Source organism: Dasypus novemcinctus, chromosome 3 (genome assembly GCF_030445035.2).
Source record: "Dasypus novemcinctus isolate mDasNov1 chromosome 3, mDasNov1.1.hap2, whole genome shotgun sequence".
NCBI lineage: Eukaryota > Metazoa > Chordata > Mammalia > Cingulata > Dasypodidae > Dasypus > Dasypus novemcinctus.
Genome location: NC_080675.1, coordinates 18,801,738 through 18,818,942, shown reverse-complemented (window position 1 = coordinate 18,818,942; position 17,205 = coordinate 18,801,738). Strand labels below are relative to the sequence as shown.

Below are 17,205 nucleotides of genomic sequence, written 5' to 3'. Positions count from 1 at the left end.
TTTGCCAAACCCTGGTTTAGTACATAGATTCTTTTGCCAAAACTTACATTTGAATGTTGACTTTATGTTTTAGTATCTGGATGACTTTGAGCAAGTTATTTAACCTTACTGTACCTCAGTTTCCTTACCTATTAAATGTAGAGATAATTCAAGTGCCTTACAAGAGTAATATGAGGAATAACATGTACACATATATAAAGGACTTAAAAAGAGTGCCTGGCACATGGTTAATGCTTTATAAATGTTTGCTATCACTATTACTGTTAATTTACCATAACCATAATTATCTATGCCCTCTATCTGTTCAAATGAGAAATCTTACCTAGCATACAGTTAGAAACAGTTTCTGCAAAGTAGAATTGCTATCTAAACTCCAAAAGAAATAGAATGAATGGCTCACATAAAAAGATACAGAATGCAGTTCATTGTAACATCAATAAAATCACAGTAGCAGAATGCACAAGTGAAAAAGATGTGATGATCTGCTTCTCCTGGGTGCTTTTAATATTTGGGAACCAGAGGGTATCAGCAAATATCTAGCCAAAACAAAGATGTTTACTTCCTTCTATAGCATACTGTGTTGATGTTAACATCTCACAGGCAAGTATAAAGTGAGGAATAGTCAGAGGAGTATGATCTTTTCTATCAATGCCTCTTTTCTCTGGCTCAGGTCATCAAACCACAATTGGCCAAAAGCTTTAAAATTCCACATATTCAATACAACCTCAAAGCATCTAGTTCTGCATAAGCAGTAACAAACTCAGACCAAGGAGTTCCTCTGCAGCCCTGATAAACACATCACTGACCTTCCTACACATAGGTTAAGCTACAGCAGAGAGGAAGGAGAAGAAACAAAGAGCAAATACTAGCTCTTCTAGTTTTTTTTTTGTTTTTGTTTTTTGTTTTTTTTACTTTTTCCTCTCTTCTCACATTTAACCTAACCTAGAGAAGCGAGGAAGCATAAGCAAAATTTTCCAGTGAAAGTAAAATAAGTAAGAAAACAGTAAGAGAAAGCACATTCCAGACCAAGGGACACAAAAATTAGATCAAGATGCTTTCAAGAAAGTGCCAGCAATTCAGTACGGCTGAAGTGAGGAGATGGAAAATTGGGAAGCTGCAGATGAGGTTAGATAGGTAGGCCAGAGCCAGGAGAAAAAGTAGGTTTTGTTTAATGACAAGATTAGAGAATTCCACTGTAAACATTAATAAGGTATTGAAACACGTGGGCAGGAAAAACTGGTTTGTGGAGATATTTTAACCACTGACTACAGTGGGTTTATTTATTGTAATTTATGTTAACTGAGGGATTTATAACATTGCTATAAGCAAAATGCCTTCCTTGTCTCTTACAGCCAGTTTAAGTTTATTTCCATTTCTTTACTTCTCTTATGTTAATTTAGCATTTTATAGCATTGGTATAACTAATTGCTTGAAACTTATTTACAACCCCTCACTCACAGCCAGTCTGTTTAACTTATTTCCATTCCTTTACGTGTCATCTTATGTTAACTGGTTGATTTACAACTCTGCTGAACCCTGAAGCCAAATGCTTATTACCTCAACTGGCTTTTGCCAGTTTTCAAGGGCTTCTTGAGCCTAAGCTTGCACACTCCCTTGTTCACCATAACTGAAATATAACCAATCAATATATATCAACTTAAATGACACTATTTTCACCTCCCTTTGTTTGAATCCTGTAAAAACTCTAAGCTCTTTAGATACAGGGAGACAGATTTGAGTAGGGGGTTGGGGTGGAGGTGGGGGTGGGGTAGAACTTGCATTAAAGCACTTTCTCAAAATCCCAAGGTCATGGCATTGACTTCTGTAGTGTTGGGCTGCAAGCTCTTGCTTGGTAACAGTTTATCTATAGGACACTCAAGAGGGTATTTGGAATTGAGAAGAGACCTGACTGAAATGATGTGGGAATTAAAGTCATGGATCTAGATAATCATCCAGAGAAAATAAGTGAAAAGGAAAGAAGGCTACAGACTCCTGAAGAACACTGGCATTTAAGAACCAAAGAGCAGGAAAGGCTCCTTTAAAAAAACTAAGACATAACAGAGAGGAGGAAGGAAAATCAAATAATGAAGGCTCTATCCAGCTTTCCAAATTCCCTCCCAATCCTATTCCCAAACAAAATCTTATTCATGTCCATTAACTGAATAAGAAGTATCTTTAAAAATTATAGTACACCAACCACTCAAATAAGAAAAATATTCCAATACATGCAGCTAGACATATCCCATGAACTCCTGAGACTAGAAACATACTCTAATAATGGACAATTAAGCTTAAAAGATTCTAGTATGGGAGGTCTTTGTGATCTCAGTGTTCATTATATAGGAATTTCCTATTAGAATGTTGTGAAGAAATTTACTATTTTGCAAAAGATATAAAATTTAGGGGAGTAAATATTGGTCAAATCTTGCACAAAGTCATGAGAAGTTAGGATTTGGCAGAGCAAAATTTAAGGAATTTTGGCAGAGGAAATTTAAGGCTGATAATAGGCACTTCAGATATGTCTAGATATCAAAAGTTAACTAAAAGTGTAACCAAGGGTTAAGAATTAACAAACAATTATGATTACTAAATCACTATATAGATGCCTTTTTATTTTCAGTAAATAAGAAATAGCCAAAGGTTATTTATAACTGAAATTGGCTAGATTGACTTTACCCTTTCAATGTGGCCATTTCCTACTAAAATCCTGCCATTGTTATGATTATTCCAGATGGATCCTACCCTTGTATATGGCCACTTGTACCTACTATTATAATGATTGTTCTAGAGGGATCTTACCTTGTATATATGAACATTTCTATCGAAAGGGTGACTACTCCACCTTCCTCTGTTCGCTAGCCATACCAAAAAAACCTTTTAGCTGACCTTTGTTTTTGGTATTCCCCTCTCCTGGATGCCTTGATCTCTGATAATGATTGTAACTTTATGACCCAGTTTGGTACCCACCCCCATCCTCTTTAGCTTCTTAATGTTTATTAACAAAAGAACCTGTGCAAAGTCCACCCCAAGTACAGCATTCTGATGTTATAAAATGTTAATTTCTGCAAATCAAGGAGGCTGTTTTTGGGCCATCTAAGACATAACCTCCTTTGCTTGTGCAAACAAATAAACTCTCTCTTTGAAACCCCTGTGTCTCAGAAATCGGTCTTTAGAGTGCATCAGGGAGAAGAAACCCACATTTTCTTTGTATCAAAAGATCCTTGGAAAAAATAATGAAGCCTCCTAATATTTTCACAAAAATGACTATTATCATGTGTCAAAAATCAAAAGTAAACTGAAAAAATTTATTTTTCACCAGTATATAATTAACAAAATTAAGTAAAATAATTAATACTTTACTCCTAGTTCATTCTACGAATTAGCATGCAGTTTTAATTAAAATTTAGATTTGGTTAAAAATGAGAAATATTATAATCATTATAATAAATGCCTGGCAAATTTCCCCTCCTTCTACCCCAACTCTCATTTGCTATGAAATTTTAGTGTCTGTTTTATGTGGATTTACATAAATAGCCCTTTCAAGTACTAATTATCCCTAATAAAGCTGATTGCCTATATTAGGTGGATATCCAATTCATTTAGAAGAAAGCCTCTGGTAAAAGAATATTCAGCACCACCAAATGGGAAATTCATTCATTAAACAATCTTAAATGATCACTTACAGTTTCAAATATAGTAGAAAATGCAAAAATTATACAATATTTCCTATTTGGTATCCTATAAACTATTTATAGATATATGCATATAGATAGACAGATTCTCTCAAATATATTTTTCAAGTTAAAGCATTTTTTCATTAACATTTTATTTCAGAGATTCTTTATCAACTGGTAGCAGATTCTTACTATTCAGCTTTATTTGAAATGGATGAATTTCTTTTGAACTATAAATAACCACCTCCTAAGTTACATGTTTGGGAAGCAGTAAAACATTGTGGTGAAAAACATGAGCTTTGGAGTGTGACTGACCTGGGTTCCCGCTCTGGCTCCATTTACTAGCTGTGTAACCTGGGGCCAGTTATTTAACCTTTCTAAGCCCCAGCTGTTTATCTGTAAAATAGAGATAATAATAATACCTATTTCATAGAGTTGTTGTGAGGATTAAATGAGATAATACAGGCATTAGCACAATGCCCGACACTTCCTATGTGTTCAATAACATTTAGCTATTATGGTTTTTGTAAGCTTAAAATTTTAAGTATCGTGTTCTCATAAATCTCTATGATAGTAAAATACATGTAACCAAGTTTTTTTTCATATAAGTTGTTCAAAATAAGCTAAATTAAAGACTTTCAACTAGTAAAAGCTATAGGTTTGATTTCTCCTTGGATATATAAGTGACATTCCTCAACATGCAATATATTATAGTAAGAAAAGGCAATTTTAAAGTTAAGAGGAAAACATCCATATTTAAAGTATACATTTATAGTTAAAACATCTTGATTTCATAATACCTTTCATAAATGATTTGTAAAACACCTTTGTACATTTCTTTCATTTTGTTTTATGCTCTTGTGAAGTAGACAAAAAGTATTACTTTCTTCCCTTTAAAAGGGAAAAGGAAAGAAATTCTGATATGAGGAAATTAAGGGACATAGAGATAACAAAAATGGGACAGAAATTGAGGTTCTGTAATTGCCAATCACTACTCTAAAGTGATATTAAACCTAGAAGAACATTTTTCCCCAAATAAGAGATTCAAGTTAAGTCTTTATAAGATGCTTACCAGACTCTCATCAGAAGGGCATGTTAACCCATGCTCCTCAAAGAAGCTATTCCTTAGAGTTAATTATAAAACATCTACTGGCTATCATTTCCAAGAGAGCAGTACACACTGTAATCAGTTTCTGTAAAATCTGGACATACAAAACTAATGTTATATTAATGTTATATGAAAAGCAGGTAAATAAAATTTTTCTCTAAGTTAAAATTATTTTAATATAAGATTCTTAAAGACTATAAACTACAGCTGCAAAAATCTGCTACTTTTTGGAATAAGAAGTTTCATGAAAAACACACAAAAAAGTTTTGGTTTGTTAAATTTTTAAAATATCATTGACTAGAAGTAGGTAATAGTTTGAGAACTGATAAGTCAGTGAAGTAATAATTATATTCATAGTTTCAAACTTTGATTTTGTAGAAAAAATAGCTCATATTATAGGGACTGTCATAGTTCTTAAAAAAATGTAATTTTAAATAGATAACCTTTAAAATAACTGAAAACTTATAAGGTATATACAGCTATACTTAGAGAAACTTAATTTTCCTAGGATGTCTTCCATCTGTCTTATGAACTTATCATACCTGGAAAAGAGCCATATATAAATTTTTTTTATAACCGGTAATACATAACTGAATCAGAATCTCTTTGTTTTTCAAGGCAGTAATTTACTCAATTGAGAAGGTAGTTTATACAATGAAATAAAAATCTCTTGTTCGCATATTTTTTTCTTTAGCAACCTTACCCACCCATCCTCACCTTTGGACACACAAGTACCTTTCATCGATTGCTTTCCAATTTAATGTTTACAAATTTATAATCATTTTCTATAGCATACATTTTTAAAAAACCAGTTTAGTAAAAAGGAAAAACCATTACATACCTGTCCATCGAAGTCGAATGCTAAGCATGCTATACCATAAGTATGAACATCCTTCAGAACTGATACGGTCTGCATAGTGTATGAATCCCAAACACAGATATAAGGCTCTTTTCCAACTTGACCTGTTGCTACCAACACTCGTTCAGGATGCAAAGCAAGGCTGTAAAATATATTGATTGATCAATCAGACAAAATAATTGTTTAGAGGGTTTTTATAGTATTTGGTATAAATAAAACATATATACTAGTGTTAAAATTAGACTTTATTCATTTATCCATTTTAAATAATTTGGATTTAAAATAAATTAACTTTTATATCCATGCTCAGAGTTACTAAATCAATAGGATATCTGATTAACAGTTAATGCTAGATTAATTTTATACTTCATAGTTCCTATAATATGTACAAACTTCTCAAGAAAAGACTTCTGACAAGGAATCAACTGAACCACAGCAACAAATTAGTAGCAAGCACACCACCACATACCATGTTTTCATTTGGTATTTGGCCGTTTTAAATGTTCTCCTCCATCTTATTCTAGCTTTTATTGGATAAAGTTAAACCAAATCTCAGTGTTCAAAAAAATGTATAAGCATTCTTATTATAACATTAATACTTCAAATTACAAATCATTTTAAGAAAACAGAAAGGTCAGCCACACTTTACAGAAAGTAATCCTTGAGTATTTAAAAACAAGACAAAGACCTAATAGTTGGTAACAGTTTAAGCAAAGGAGTAGATGTCAAGGAGAGAATAAATTTCTCCTAGTTTTCTACAAATAGATTTAGATGATCAGATTTGTCTCTGAGCAGATTAAAAAAACCATTCCTGGCATCAGGGTGGAGGATAAACTGAAAAGGGATAAGTTGGGCGGGTACTGTTACAGAATCAATTAATTGGATGTAAGATATAATGGAAAGGGAGGTGTCTACAATGACTCTAGGTTTCTGGCTTAGGCATCTGGATGATTTAGGATCCTGTTCATCAAGTTAGGGAATACTGAATAAGTAACTAATGGGAAGGAAGGTTAAGTGCTGCCCTGAGTTTACCAAGTTTGAGTTAAATTACCCAAGAGAAAATGGATATGTAGAGCTAAAGTTTGTAAGAGAGCTCTATCTAGGAGATCTACAGACAGGAAATAAGCTCACTAAGACTGAGAATAGAGAGAGAGAAGGGTATCAAGAACAGAATTCTGAATAAACATTTATAAAAGCATATAACTTCTACTCAGGGCCTATCATAGGTCAGGCACTGTTCTAGATCCTCTACACACCTCATTTCCTTATGACAGACCTATGGAGTAAATGGCATTATTCCCATTTACAAGTTAGCAAACTGAAGCTCAAAAAGATGAAATAGTTTTCCTAACATGATACAGTAATAGCAATGATAATAAAAATAACACATAACAACCTTTGAGAACTTAGTTCCAGGTTCTCTAAGTTATATTCAAAATAACAGTAAGGTAGATAAAAGAGAGAAATTGCTACGTTGAAGGGGTTTATCAGCGAAGGCAAGATGATTCTTGCTTGAACTGACTGCTTATATATTTGGTTTCACATATCTTTAGTATTATTATATAATTGCCCATTAGACTACCATAAGGGCAGGGGATAGCTTCTACTTTATTTCATTAATAAAAAGTACCTTGTCTAAAGTTCTTTCTCAATAAATACATATTGAATAAATTAATTCAGAATTTAAAAAACAGTATGAAGATTTTTAGTCATTTCTAATTCTGTAATTGATTTTCTCCAAGGAATGTTCTGGAATATAACCCATTATTACAACTAAAGTGTAATTCTAAAAATATCTTAAGGCATTTTAATTAAATTTGACACATATTGAATCCCTAAATGTTCAATGCCCTTTTGCCAGTACTAAGGATACAACCATCATTGAGATACAGTTTCTATTCATTATATAAAGTTCCCTCTCTATACCCCCAATTACACTGTTAATTAGACTTTAAAGAATCGCTTCCCCTGTATACAAGTTACAAGGAAATATGGCTACCAGAATCATACAGTAGATATGCTCTGAACCATGGTTATTCCAAATTCAGAAATGCCACTAAGTATAAAATAGCTATATAATATTTCAAAGTGTAAAATGCTTCAACACTATATTTTGATGACATCAGAAAACTAATGTTATATTGAATACATGTTGAAACGATATTATTTCAGTTATACTGAGTGAAAGTATATTATTAAGCTATACTAAACTATACTTTTTAAAACTTTTTAATATGGCTACTAAAAATTTTTAAATTACATTTGTGAATCTCATTCTACTTCTATTGGATATTTCTTCTCCAGGTTTATAATTACAGGAATTAAAAAGGTATATATGAAAACAGGTGGGGGAACCGAGTTCAAAAATACAATAGGTCTCACCTTCCTACAACTACTGAAAGAATGAAAGAAAAAAAAAAAAGGATATCTTACTTAAGTCATTCCTCAGTTCCATACAGAGGTACAAATATTCACTCTATATTGTAGTAGCACTATTTAATTATGAAAGTAGGCATAATCTTCTCCCTACCGTATTTTCACCTGAGGCCTCAACAAATCAGTTATTTCACAAAGCCTCAAGTCAGAAATAAAGAGCCAAGAAATGAGATAACAAACTTACAGCAATCTTCTACAGCTGATACTTCACTCTCTGAATCATAAAACTAGGAGTTTTGGGAAGTGGATTTGGCCCAACAGACAGGATGTCCACCTATCACATGGGAGGTCCAAGGTTCAAATCCAGGGCCTCCTGACCCGTGTGATGAGCTGGCCCACACGCAGTGCTGATGCGCGCAAGGAGTGCCAGGCCACGCAAGGGTGTCTCCCACGTAGGGGAGCCCCACACGCAAGGAATGTGCCCCATAAGGAGGCTGCCCCATGTGAAAAAAGTGCACATGGAGAGCTGATGCAGCAAGTTGACGCAACAAAACGAGACATAGATTCCAGGTGCCGCTGACAAAAATACAAGTGGACACAGAAGAACACACAGCAAATGGACAGAGAGAGCAGACAACTGGGGCAGGGAAGGGGAGAGAAATAAATAAAAATAAATAAATCTTAAAAAAAAAAAAAACTAGGAGTTTCACTTGATAATCCACTTAGATTTTCAGCAAAGGTTATATGTGATGGAAATACGTGTGTCCCTACAGACAGCAACTAAAGGCCTTTCATAAAAACTAGGTAATTAGATTCCCTGGTCCCCGACCAATCAAGATAGAATCAGAAGTTTCAGTGTGCTGTCCCCTCACAGCAATTCTGAATAGCCAGCAAAAATTGGCAGAAACTTTTCTCAAAGCTTAAAACAAAAACAAAACAAAACAAACAGTTAAAAGAGTGCAGAAACAGGGTAAAGAGTGAATCAAGAAAGAGATAACTTAAAATCAGTAGGATCTCACGGTACCCTGCTGGCTCCTCTTCCCACGCCTCACTGGCTCAGCTCGGAGCTGGCCTGCAGTCCCAGGGCAGATCTTTGGTTCCAGTTCTAGAGAGAGCAGAGGAATCCTCACACACATATTGGAAGAATGTATGTCTGGCCCAATATGTCTGATGGTGGCCTGAGGGACTTGCTTTGTAAGAGAGCAGAGAAGTTGTGCAAGGGATGGCTGGGGAGGATATACAGAGCAGTGCCTGTGACCATGAGGAAACTGTTTCCTAGGAAAGAAGGGATATTAAGAGCCCTGTAAATGAGGAAATTCTAGGGCCACACAGTCATGCCCAAGCTGCCCAATACAAGATGCATACAGAGAAATGACCACAGAGATGTCTACGAGCTAATCTTTAAATTCACTATATGGATAGGCCCTGAAGAAGAGTACTCGTACAAGTCAATCTACAAGGACAGGGAAAGGGGTTTCCTTCCTTCCTTTTTTTTTTTTTATTAGCTCTTGGCAATCAAGGAAAGCTCTTTCATGATACTAGCTGGATACAAGCTTAAGAACAGATGTCTCAGAATCTAAATGTCAGTGACTATACATCATTAAAATATCAAAATGTCTACAATTCAGCAAAAGATTACAAAAAACATACAAAGAAACAGGAAGTGATGTCCCTGACAAAAGAGGAAATTAAAACATTAGAAACTGTCAATGAGGAGGGTCAGACCTGGGGCATATTATACAAAGACTTTTAAAAAATGATCCAAAATACGTCCAAAGAGCTAAAGAAGGGAGGCGGACTTGGCCAGTGGATGGGGTGTCCGCCTGCCATGTGGGAGGTCCGCGGTTCAGGCCCCGGGCCTCCTTGACCCGTGTGAAGCTGGCCTGCGTGGTGCTGATACGCACGGGGAGTGCCCTGCCACACAGGGGCATCCCCTGCGTGGGGGAGCCCCACGCGTGGGGAGTGCGCCCCTCGGGGAGGGCCGCCCAGCACGAGGGAGGGTGCAGCCTGCCTGGGAATGGCGCCGCACACACGGAGAGCTGACACAACAAGATGAAACAAGATGACGCAACAAAACAGATTCCTGTGCTGCTGACAACAACAGAAGCGGACAAAGAAGAATATGCAGCAAATGGACACAGAGAACTGACAACTGGGGGGGGGAAGGGGAGAGAAATTAAAAAAAAGAGCTAAAGGAACACATGACAAAGAACTAAAGGAAATCAGGAAAATTATAGATGAAAACAAACAGAGTATCAATAGAGAGGTGGAAATTATGAAACAAAACCAAACAGAGATAAAGACCACAGTACCTGAAATTTAAAATTACCTAGAGGGGTTCAAAAGCAGATTGGAGCTGGTAGAAGAAAGAAACAATGAACTTGAAGATAAGACCATGGAAATCATACAGTCTGAGGAACGGAAGGAAGTATGAAGAAAAGTGAACAGAGCCCCAGGGGCACCGTTAAGCATACTAACATATGCACTGTGGGAATCTTGGAAGGAGAAAAATGAAGGGGAGAAGAGAATATTCAAAGAAATTTTGACTAAAAACTTCCCAAATTTAATGAAAGACATAAATATACACATTCAAGATGCTCAACAAACTCCAGACAGACCCCTACTATACCAAAGATGGAGAATTCTAAAAGGTGCAAAAGAGAAGCAATGTGTCATGTAAAAGGGAGCCTCAAAAAGGTACCTATTTTGATCAGAAACCATGGAGGCAAGAAGACAGTAGGATGACATATTAAAAGTACTACAAACAAAAAACTGTCACCAAGAATTCTATATCTGGCAAACTGTCTTTAAAAAATGAGGGAGAGATAAAGGCACTCCCAAATAAACAAAAGCTGATGGAGTTTGTCACTAGATCAGTCCTACAAAAGATGCTAAAAAAAGAGTTCAACAAATTGAAATTAGACTGAAGCCACATGAGAAACAAAGATCTTCAGTGAGTGTTGGAAACTGAGGCACAGTGACCTCACAAGGAGAGATGTGCTGTCTCCATGGCTATGCTTGCAACCTAAGGAATGCAGTAATTAACAGTTCCCTGCAAATGGGATGAAGCTGTTAAAGGATGAAAGAAAAGATGAGCACATACCTTTTGCAGTGAATAGAACACTTAGACTTTGTACCTTAAGATAAGATTTTTTAAAATTCCTTAGACTATGGGTAATGCTGCTTGTTGTCACGTAGGCTATGTGTTCCTGCTTGTTGTCATGGAGACTGGGGTATATAGAGAGCCCCTTGTAAACAATAAAGCTGTCCGAGGAGTTATTACCCCTGATTCCAGCTCTTTTGCTCATTCTTGCTCTTTGTTTCCTTCCCCCTTTTCTCTTTCTTTCATTCCCAATATCTTTTGGGTTTAAATCTCCAACAAATAAGAATAATGACATGGGTATATATAAATGCTAGTACTATTATATTTTTTATTTGTAACTCTACTTTTTAATTCTTACAGGATCTAAAAGGCAAATGCATAAGTTGTAATAATAAAACAGTGGTCTTTGGACTCAATGAATAAACATGTAATTTGTGACAAAAACTACATAAAGATGGAGGGGCAGAGAAGTATAGGAAGATAGTTTGTGTATACTACTGAAATTAAGTTGATATAAAAGCAAACAAGATTGTTATAGATTTAGGATGTTAAATTCAAGCCCAATTGTAACTAAGAAAACATTGGGAAATATGCAATCTCATAAAGACAAAAAGTAGGGAACAGGTTTCCAGTAGCAGGAGCCAGGGAGAAGGGGGAATTTTTTGTAATGGAAGGTGGTAAAGGTACCACAACACAGTAAATGTGACTAATCCAGGTGAATGGAATGCTTGGCAGTGGTTGAGATGGGAAAGTTTATCTTGTATATATGTTCCCACATTAAAAAAAGAACTAAGAGCCAATGACAATTAAAAACACATCTAAAAAACTAAGGAAAAGGATGAGAATTATGTCTTACCAAATAGAGAATATAAAAAAAGAAATATAATTTATATATATGTATCATATATATATATATATAAACACCAACAGAATTTCTAGAGTTGAAAAGAATAACTGAAATGCAAAATTTACTAGAGCATCCAGCAGTATATCTGAACAGGCAGAAGAATCAGCAAACTAGAAGATAGGTAAATTGAGATTATGCAGTCTGAGGAATAGAAAGGGAAAAGAATGAAGAAAAATGATCAGTGTTTCATAGCTCTTTGGGACATCATCAAGAATACCAAGTAATATTTAATGGGAATATTTAATGGGGCAGAAGGAAAGGATATAAAGAAAGGAACAGAAGGAATATTTGAAGAAATAATAACCTATATAAATTTGATGAAAAAAATATTAATATATATAATCCAAGAACCTCAGAACACTGCAAGTAGAATAAAGTCAAAGAACTCCACACTTGAACACAATATCATAAAAAAGTTGAAAGGCAAAGGGAGAATCTTGAAAGCAGCAAGAGAGAAGTGACTCATCCTGTTATAGGTAATCTTCAATGGAAACTATGGGGGCCAGAGGATAATTGGATGGCATATTCTAAGTGCTTAAAGACTGTCAACCAAAAATATCCTTCATTAATGAAGAAGAAATTAAATTATCTACACATAAATAAAAGCAGAAAACATATATCACTAGCAGACAGCTTCTGTATGAAATACAAAAGGGAGTCCTTCAGGCTGAAATGAAAGGGTACTAGACTGTTACTCAAATCAACATGAAATAATAGAGTGCTGATAAATGTAACTACATAGTATAGTTGGTTGAAAAGTATCTCTCTGCCTCCTTCCCCCTCCCCCCCAATTTATGTCCATCTAGACCTCAGAATACGACCTTATTTAGAAACAGGGTCTTTGCAAATATAAAGTTAAGATGAAGTTGTAATGGATATAAGAAGCATGATATTTGAACACAGAAACACAGATACAGAAAGATGGGCATGTGAAGTACAAAGATTGGGAGTTATACGCTATAAGGCAAGGAATGCCTGGGACTACCAGAAACTGAAAGAGGCAAGGAAGGGTCCTCCTCTAGTGGTTTCAAAAAAAGCATGGCCCTGACAACACCCTGAGTTCAGACTTCTGGACTCCAGAACTGAGAGCATAAATTTCTGTTGTTTAAGCCACTTACTTTGTGGTTCTTTATATGGCAGCCCTAGAAAACCAATAGAATAAATGAGAGTATACATTTTTTTGCTTGTTTATAACTTTTATCCTCTATGTGATTTAAAATGTAATTGCAGGAAAGCGGCTGTGGCTCCATCAGTTAGGCTCCCATCTACCATATGGGAGGCCCTGGATTCGCATCCCGGGGCCCCCTTGTGAAGGTAGGCTTGCCTGCATGTCACTGAGAGCCGCCGGCCCACAAGCACTGCAGAGATCCAACTCAGCAAGGTGACGCAACAAAAAGGTAGACAAGTAAAAACACAGAAGAGTGCGCAGTGAATGGACACAGAGAGCAGACAACAAGCAAGCCACAAGGGGTGGGGCAGGAAATAAATAAAAATAAATACACACACACAGAAGAACGGAGGTGAATGGACACAGAGAGCAGACAGCAAGCAAGCCCAAGGGGGGTGGAATAAAAAAAATGTAATGCAAAAAACAATAATTACAAATCGAGTTGACAGATACATATTAAGATGTGATTTTTATGACAATATTAGCATATATGAAACTAACAACAGAGAACCAAAATGCATGCAGCAAAAGCTGACAGAATGGAAGAAATAAATAGACAAGTCAACAATCATACTGGAGACATCATTATCCCATTTTCAATAATGGATTGAAAAAAGATTAAGTATCAACAAGGAAACAGAAGATATAAACAACATTATTAACCAACTAGATGTACCAGACACCTATACAACATTCCACCCAGCAAAATACGCATTCGTCTCAACATCTTCCAGGATAGACCACATGTTAGATCATTAAATGAGTCTCAATAAATTTAAAAGGACTGAAATCATACAATATATATTCTCTGACTACAAATGGCTTAAAATTAGAAATAAGTAAAAGGGAAGCAGATCTGGCTCAAGGAGTTGGGCACCTTCCTACCATATGTGAGGTCCTGGGTTTGGTTTCTGGTGCCTCCTAAAGAAGATGAGCAAGACAGTGAGCTGGTGCAATGGGCTGGCACAGTGAGCTGACACGATAAGATGACATAGTGAGATGATACAACAAGATGATGCAACAAGTTGATGCAGTGAGATAACACAACGAGGAGACACAATAAAGAGACACAAAAAGGAGGGAGCAGAGGTGGCACAAGCAATTGGATCCTTTCGTCCCACATGGGAGGTTGTGGGTTTGGTTCCCCCAGCTTTCTAAAAAGAAGACAAGCATACAACAAACAGACAAAGAGAGCAGACAGCAAGCACAAACAACTAGGGACTAGGGGGAGAAATAAATAAATAAATCTTTAAAAAAAAAAGAAATAAAAGAAATTTGGAAAATTCACAAATATGTAGAAGTTAAATAACACATTCTTAAGTAACCAATGGATTAAAGAAGAAAATATAAGTGAAATTTTAAAAACTTTAGAGATGAATGAAGACAAAAAACAACATATCAAAACTTACAGATTCAGGGAAACAGAACTTAGAAATTTATAGCTGTAAACACGTACAATAAAAAAGAATGAAGTTTTCAAATTAAAAATCTTAAGAAATTAGAAGAAAGAAAAGCAAACTGAAACCAATGAATATAGAGTCAGGAATTAATAAAGATTACAGCAGAAATAGATAAAATAATGGAGAGAAAAACAATAAAGAAAACCAACAAAACCAAAAGTGGGTTCTTTACAAATAGCAACAAAATTAGCAAACCTTCATCTACACTTACCAAGATAAAAAGAGAAAAGACTCAAATAATAAAAATCAGGAATGTAAGAAAGGACATTATACAGACCTTATAGAAATAAAAAGAATTATAAGGGAAAACTATGAATAAACATATAACAACAAATAGGCTCCCTTAGATTAAATTAATGAATTCCTAGAAAAACACAGTGTACTTAAGAAGAAAGAGAAAATATGAATAGACTTACAACAAGGACAAAATATATTAGTAATTTAAAAATTTCCCACAGAGAAAAGCCCAGGACCTTATGGCTTTACTGGTAAATTCTACAAAACATTTAAAAAGGAATTAACAACAATCCTTCACAAACTCTTTAAAAAATATAAGAGAAGGGAACATTTACCAACCTGTTCTATGAGGCCAATATAATCCTGATACCAAAACCAGAAAGACACAAAAAGAAAGTAGAAACCTGTATCTCTTATGAATGAGTGAAAATCCTCAACAACATACAAACAAATCAAATCCAGCAAAATATACAAAGGATTATACAATGTGACTAAGTAGGAATGAAAGTTGGTTCAACATCTGAAAATCAATGTAATATGCCATATTAACTGTATTAATAGAATAAAGGACAAAATGGCCCCATGTTCATCTGTTTTAGTTTCCTAGACTGCATTAAACAAATACCATGAAATTCCCAGGTTAAACAACGGGAATTTATTTTCTTATGGTTTCAAGGCTAAAAGAAAGACCAATTTAAGGTATCATCAAGGTGATGCTTGCTTCCCGAAGACTGGCATTCTGGGGCTGGCTGCTGGCAATTATTGACTCCTCTGCGTTATGGCAAGGTACATGGTAGCCTCTTCGTTCTCTTCATTGATCTGCTGAATACCAGCTTCTTGCTTCTGTGGCTTTCTCTCTCTAAGTCTGAATTTCATTCCACTTATAAAGGACTCCATGAATAGGATTAAGACCCATCCTAGTTGGGGTTGGCCACATACCTTAACTGAAGTAATCTCATCAAAATTCTCTACTTTACAATGGGTTCAGTCCACAGGAATGGATTAGATTTAAGAACATATTTTTCTGGAGTACATTAAGCTTCAAACCACCACAATCACAATAAGATGCAGAAATAGCATTTGTCAAAATCCAATCTCTTTCATGACCAAAAAAAGACAACAAACTAGGAACTGAAAGGAACTTCCTCACCCTGATAAAGGACAACCATGAAAAACCCACAGCTAACATCATATCTAAGCCTGGAAGCTTTCCCCCTAAGATTAAGACAAGGATGTCAGCGCTCACCACTACTATTCAACATGATATTGAAGGTTCTAGTCAGGGCAATTAGGCAAGTAAAAGAAATAAAAGGGAGAGTAAAACCCTCTTTCTTGCAGAAATTGACAAGATGATCCTGAAATTCAAAAAGAGCCAGAATACCCAAATCAAACTTTTCTGAAAGAGAACAAAGTCAAAAGATCCACACTTTTCAGGCACACAGAAAAACAGAATAGAATTGAAAGTGCAGAAATAAGCCGTAATATTTATAGCCAATTAATTCTGACCACGTGGTACCAGGAGAATTCAGTGGGGGAAAGCATAGTCTTTTCAAATTATGTGCTTGGATGCCTTAATATCCACATATTAAAGAATACTTTTGGACTTCGATGTCACACCTTATACAAAAACTAACTCAAAATAGATCAAAGACTTAAATATAAGAGCTAAAGCTATACTAATCTTAGAAAAAACATAGGCATAAATCTTAGTGACTTGGGTTAAGCAACGGTTTCTCAGGACAACAAAAGCAAAGCAACGAAGGAAAAAGATAGGTAAAATGGACTTCATGAAAATTTAAAACTTTTGTACTTCAAAATATACCATCAAGAAAATGAAAAGATAACCCACTGAAGGGGAGAAAATATTTGTGAATCATATATTTGATAAGTGACTTGTACCTAGAATATGAATAAATATATATATATATAATCCAAAATAAAAATGTATAAAGACTATGAATACACATTTCCCCATGGAATATAAACAAATGGCCAATAAGCACAGGAGAAGATGCTCAATATTATCAGAAAACACATAAAATACCGAATTCCCGTACACCACCACACCACGAACACCTTGCATTGGTGTGGGAATTTACTATTGATAGCATTTTAAAAAAATAATTGTACTATTATTTTAACAGTAGTTACATTTTTTTTACAATAGATGAAAGATTATTAAAATAGTTCTATCACCCATTATTTCATTAGGTGTATTTTTATTCCCACATACCACCCTATTATTACCACATTGTATTAGTATCTTATATTTGTTTTAATCCATGAAAGAACATTCTTATACTGTTTACAACA

General features: G+C 35.1%; 1 protein-coding gene across 3 annotated transcripts in view; it reads right to left on the bottom strand.

Moving 5' to 3' along the window:
- EML5 (EMAP like 5) overlaps positions 1–17,205 on the bottom strand; it is a 196,511-nt gene that overhangs the window by 144,350 nt on the left and 34,956 nt on the right. For all 3 annotated transcript variants that reach the window (XM_058292607.2, XM_071213731.1, XM_071213730.1), the window contains exon 2: positions 5,624–5,783. In XM_058292607.2, coding sequence (XP_058148590.1) covers positions 5,624–5,783 — 160 coding nt within the window. The remainder of the gene's footprint in view (positions 1–5,623; positions 5,784–17,205) is intronic.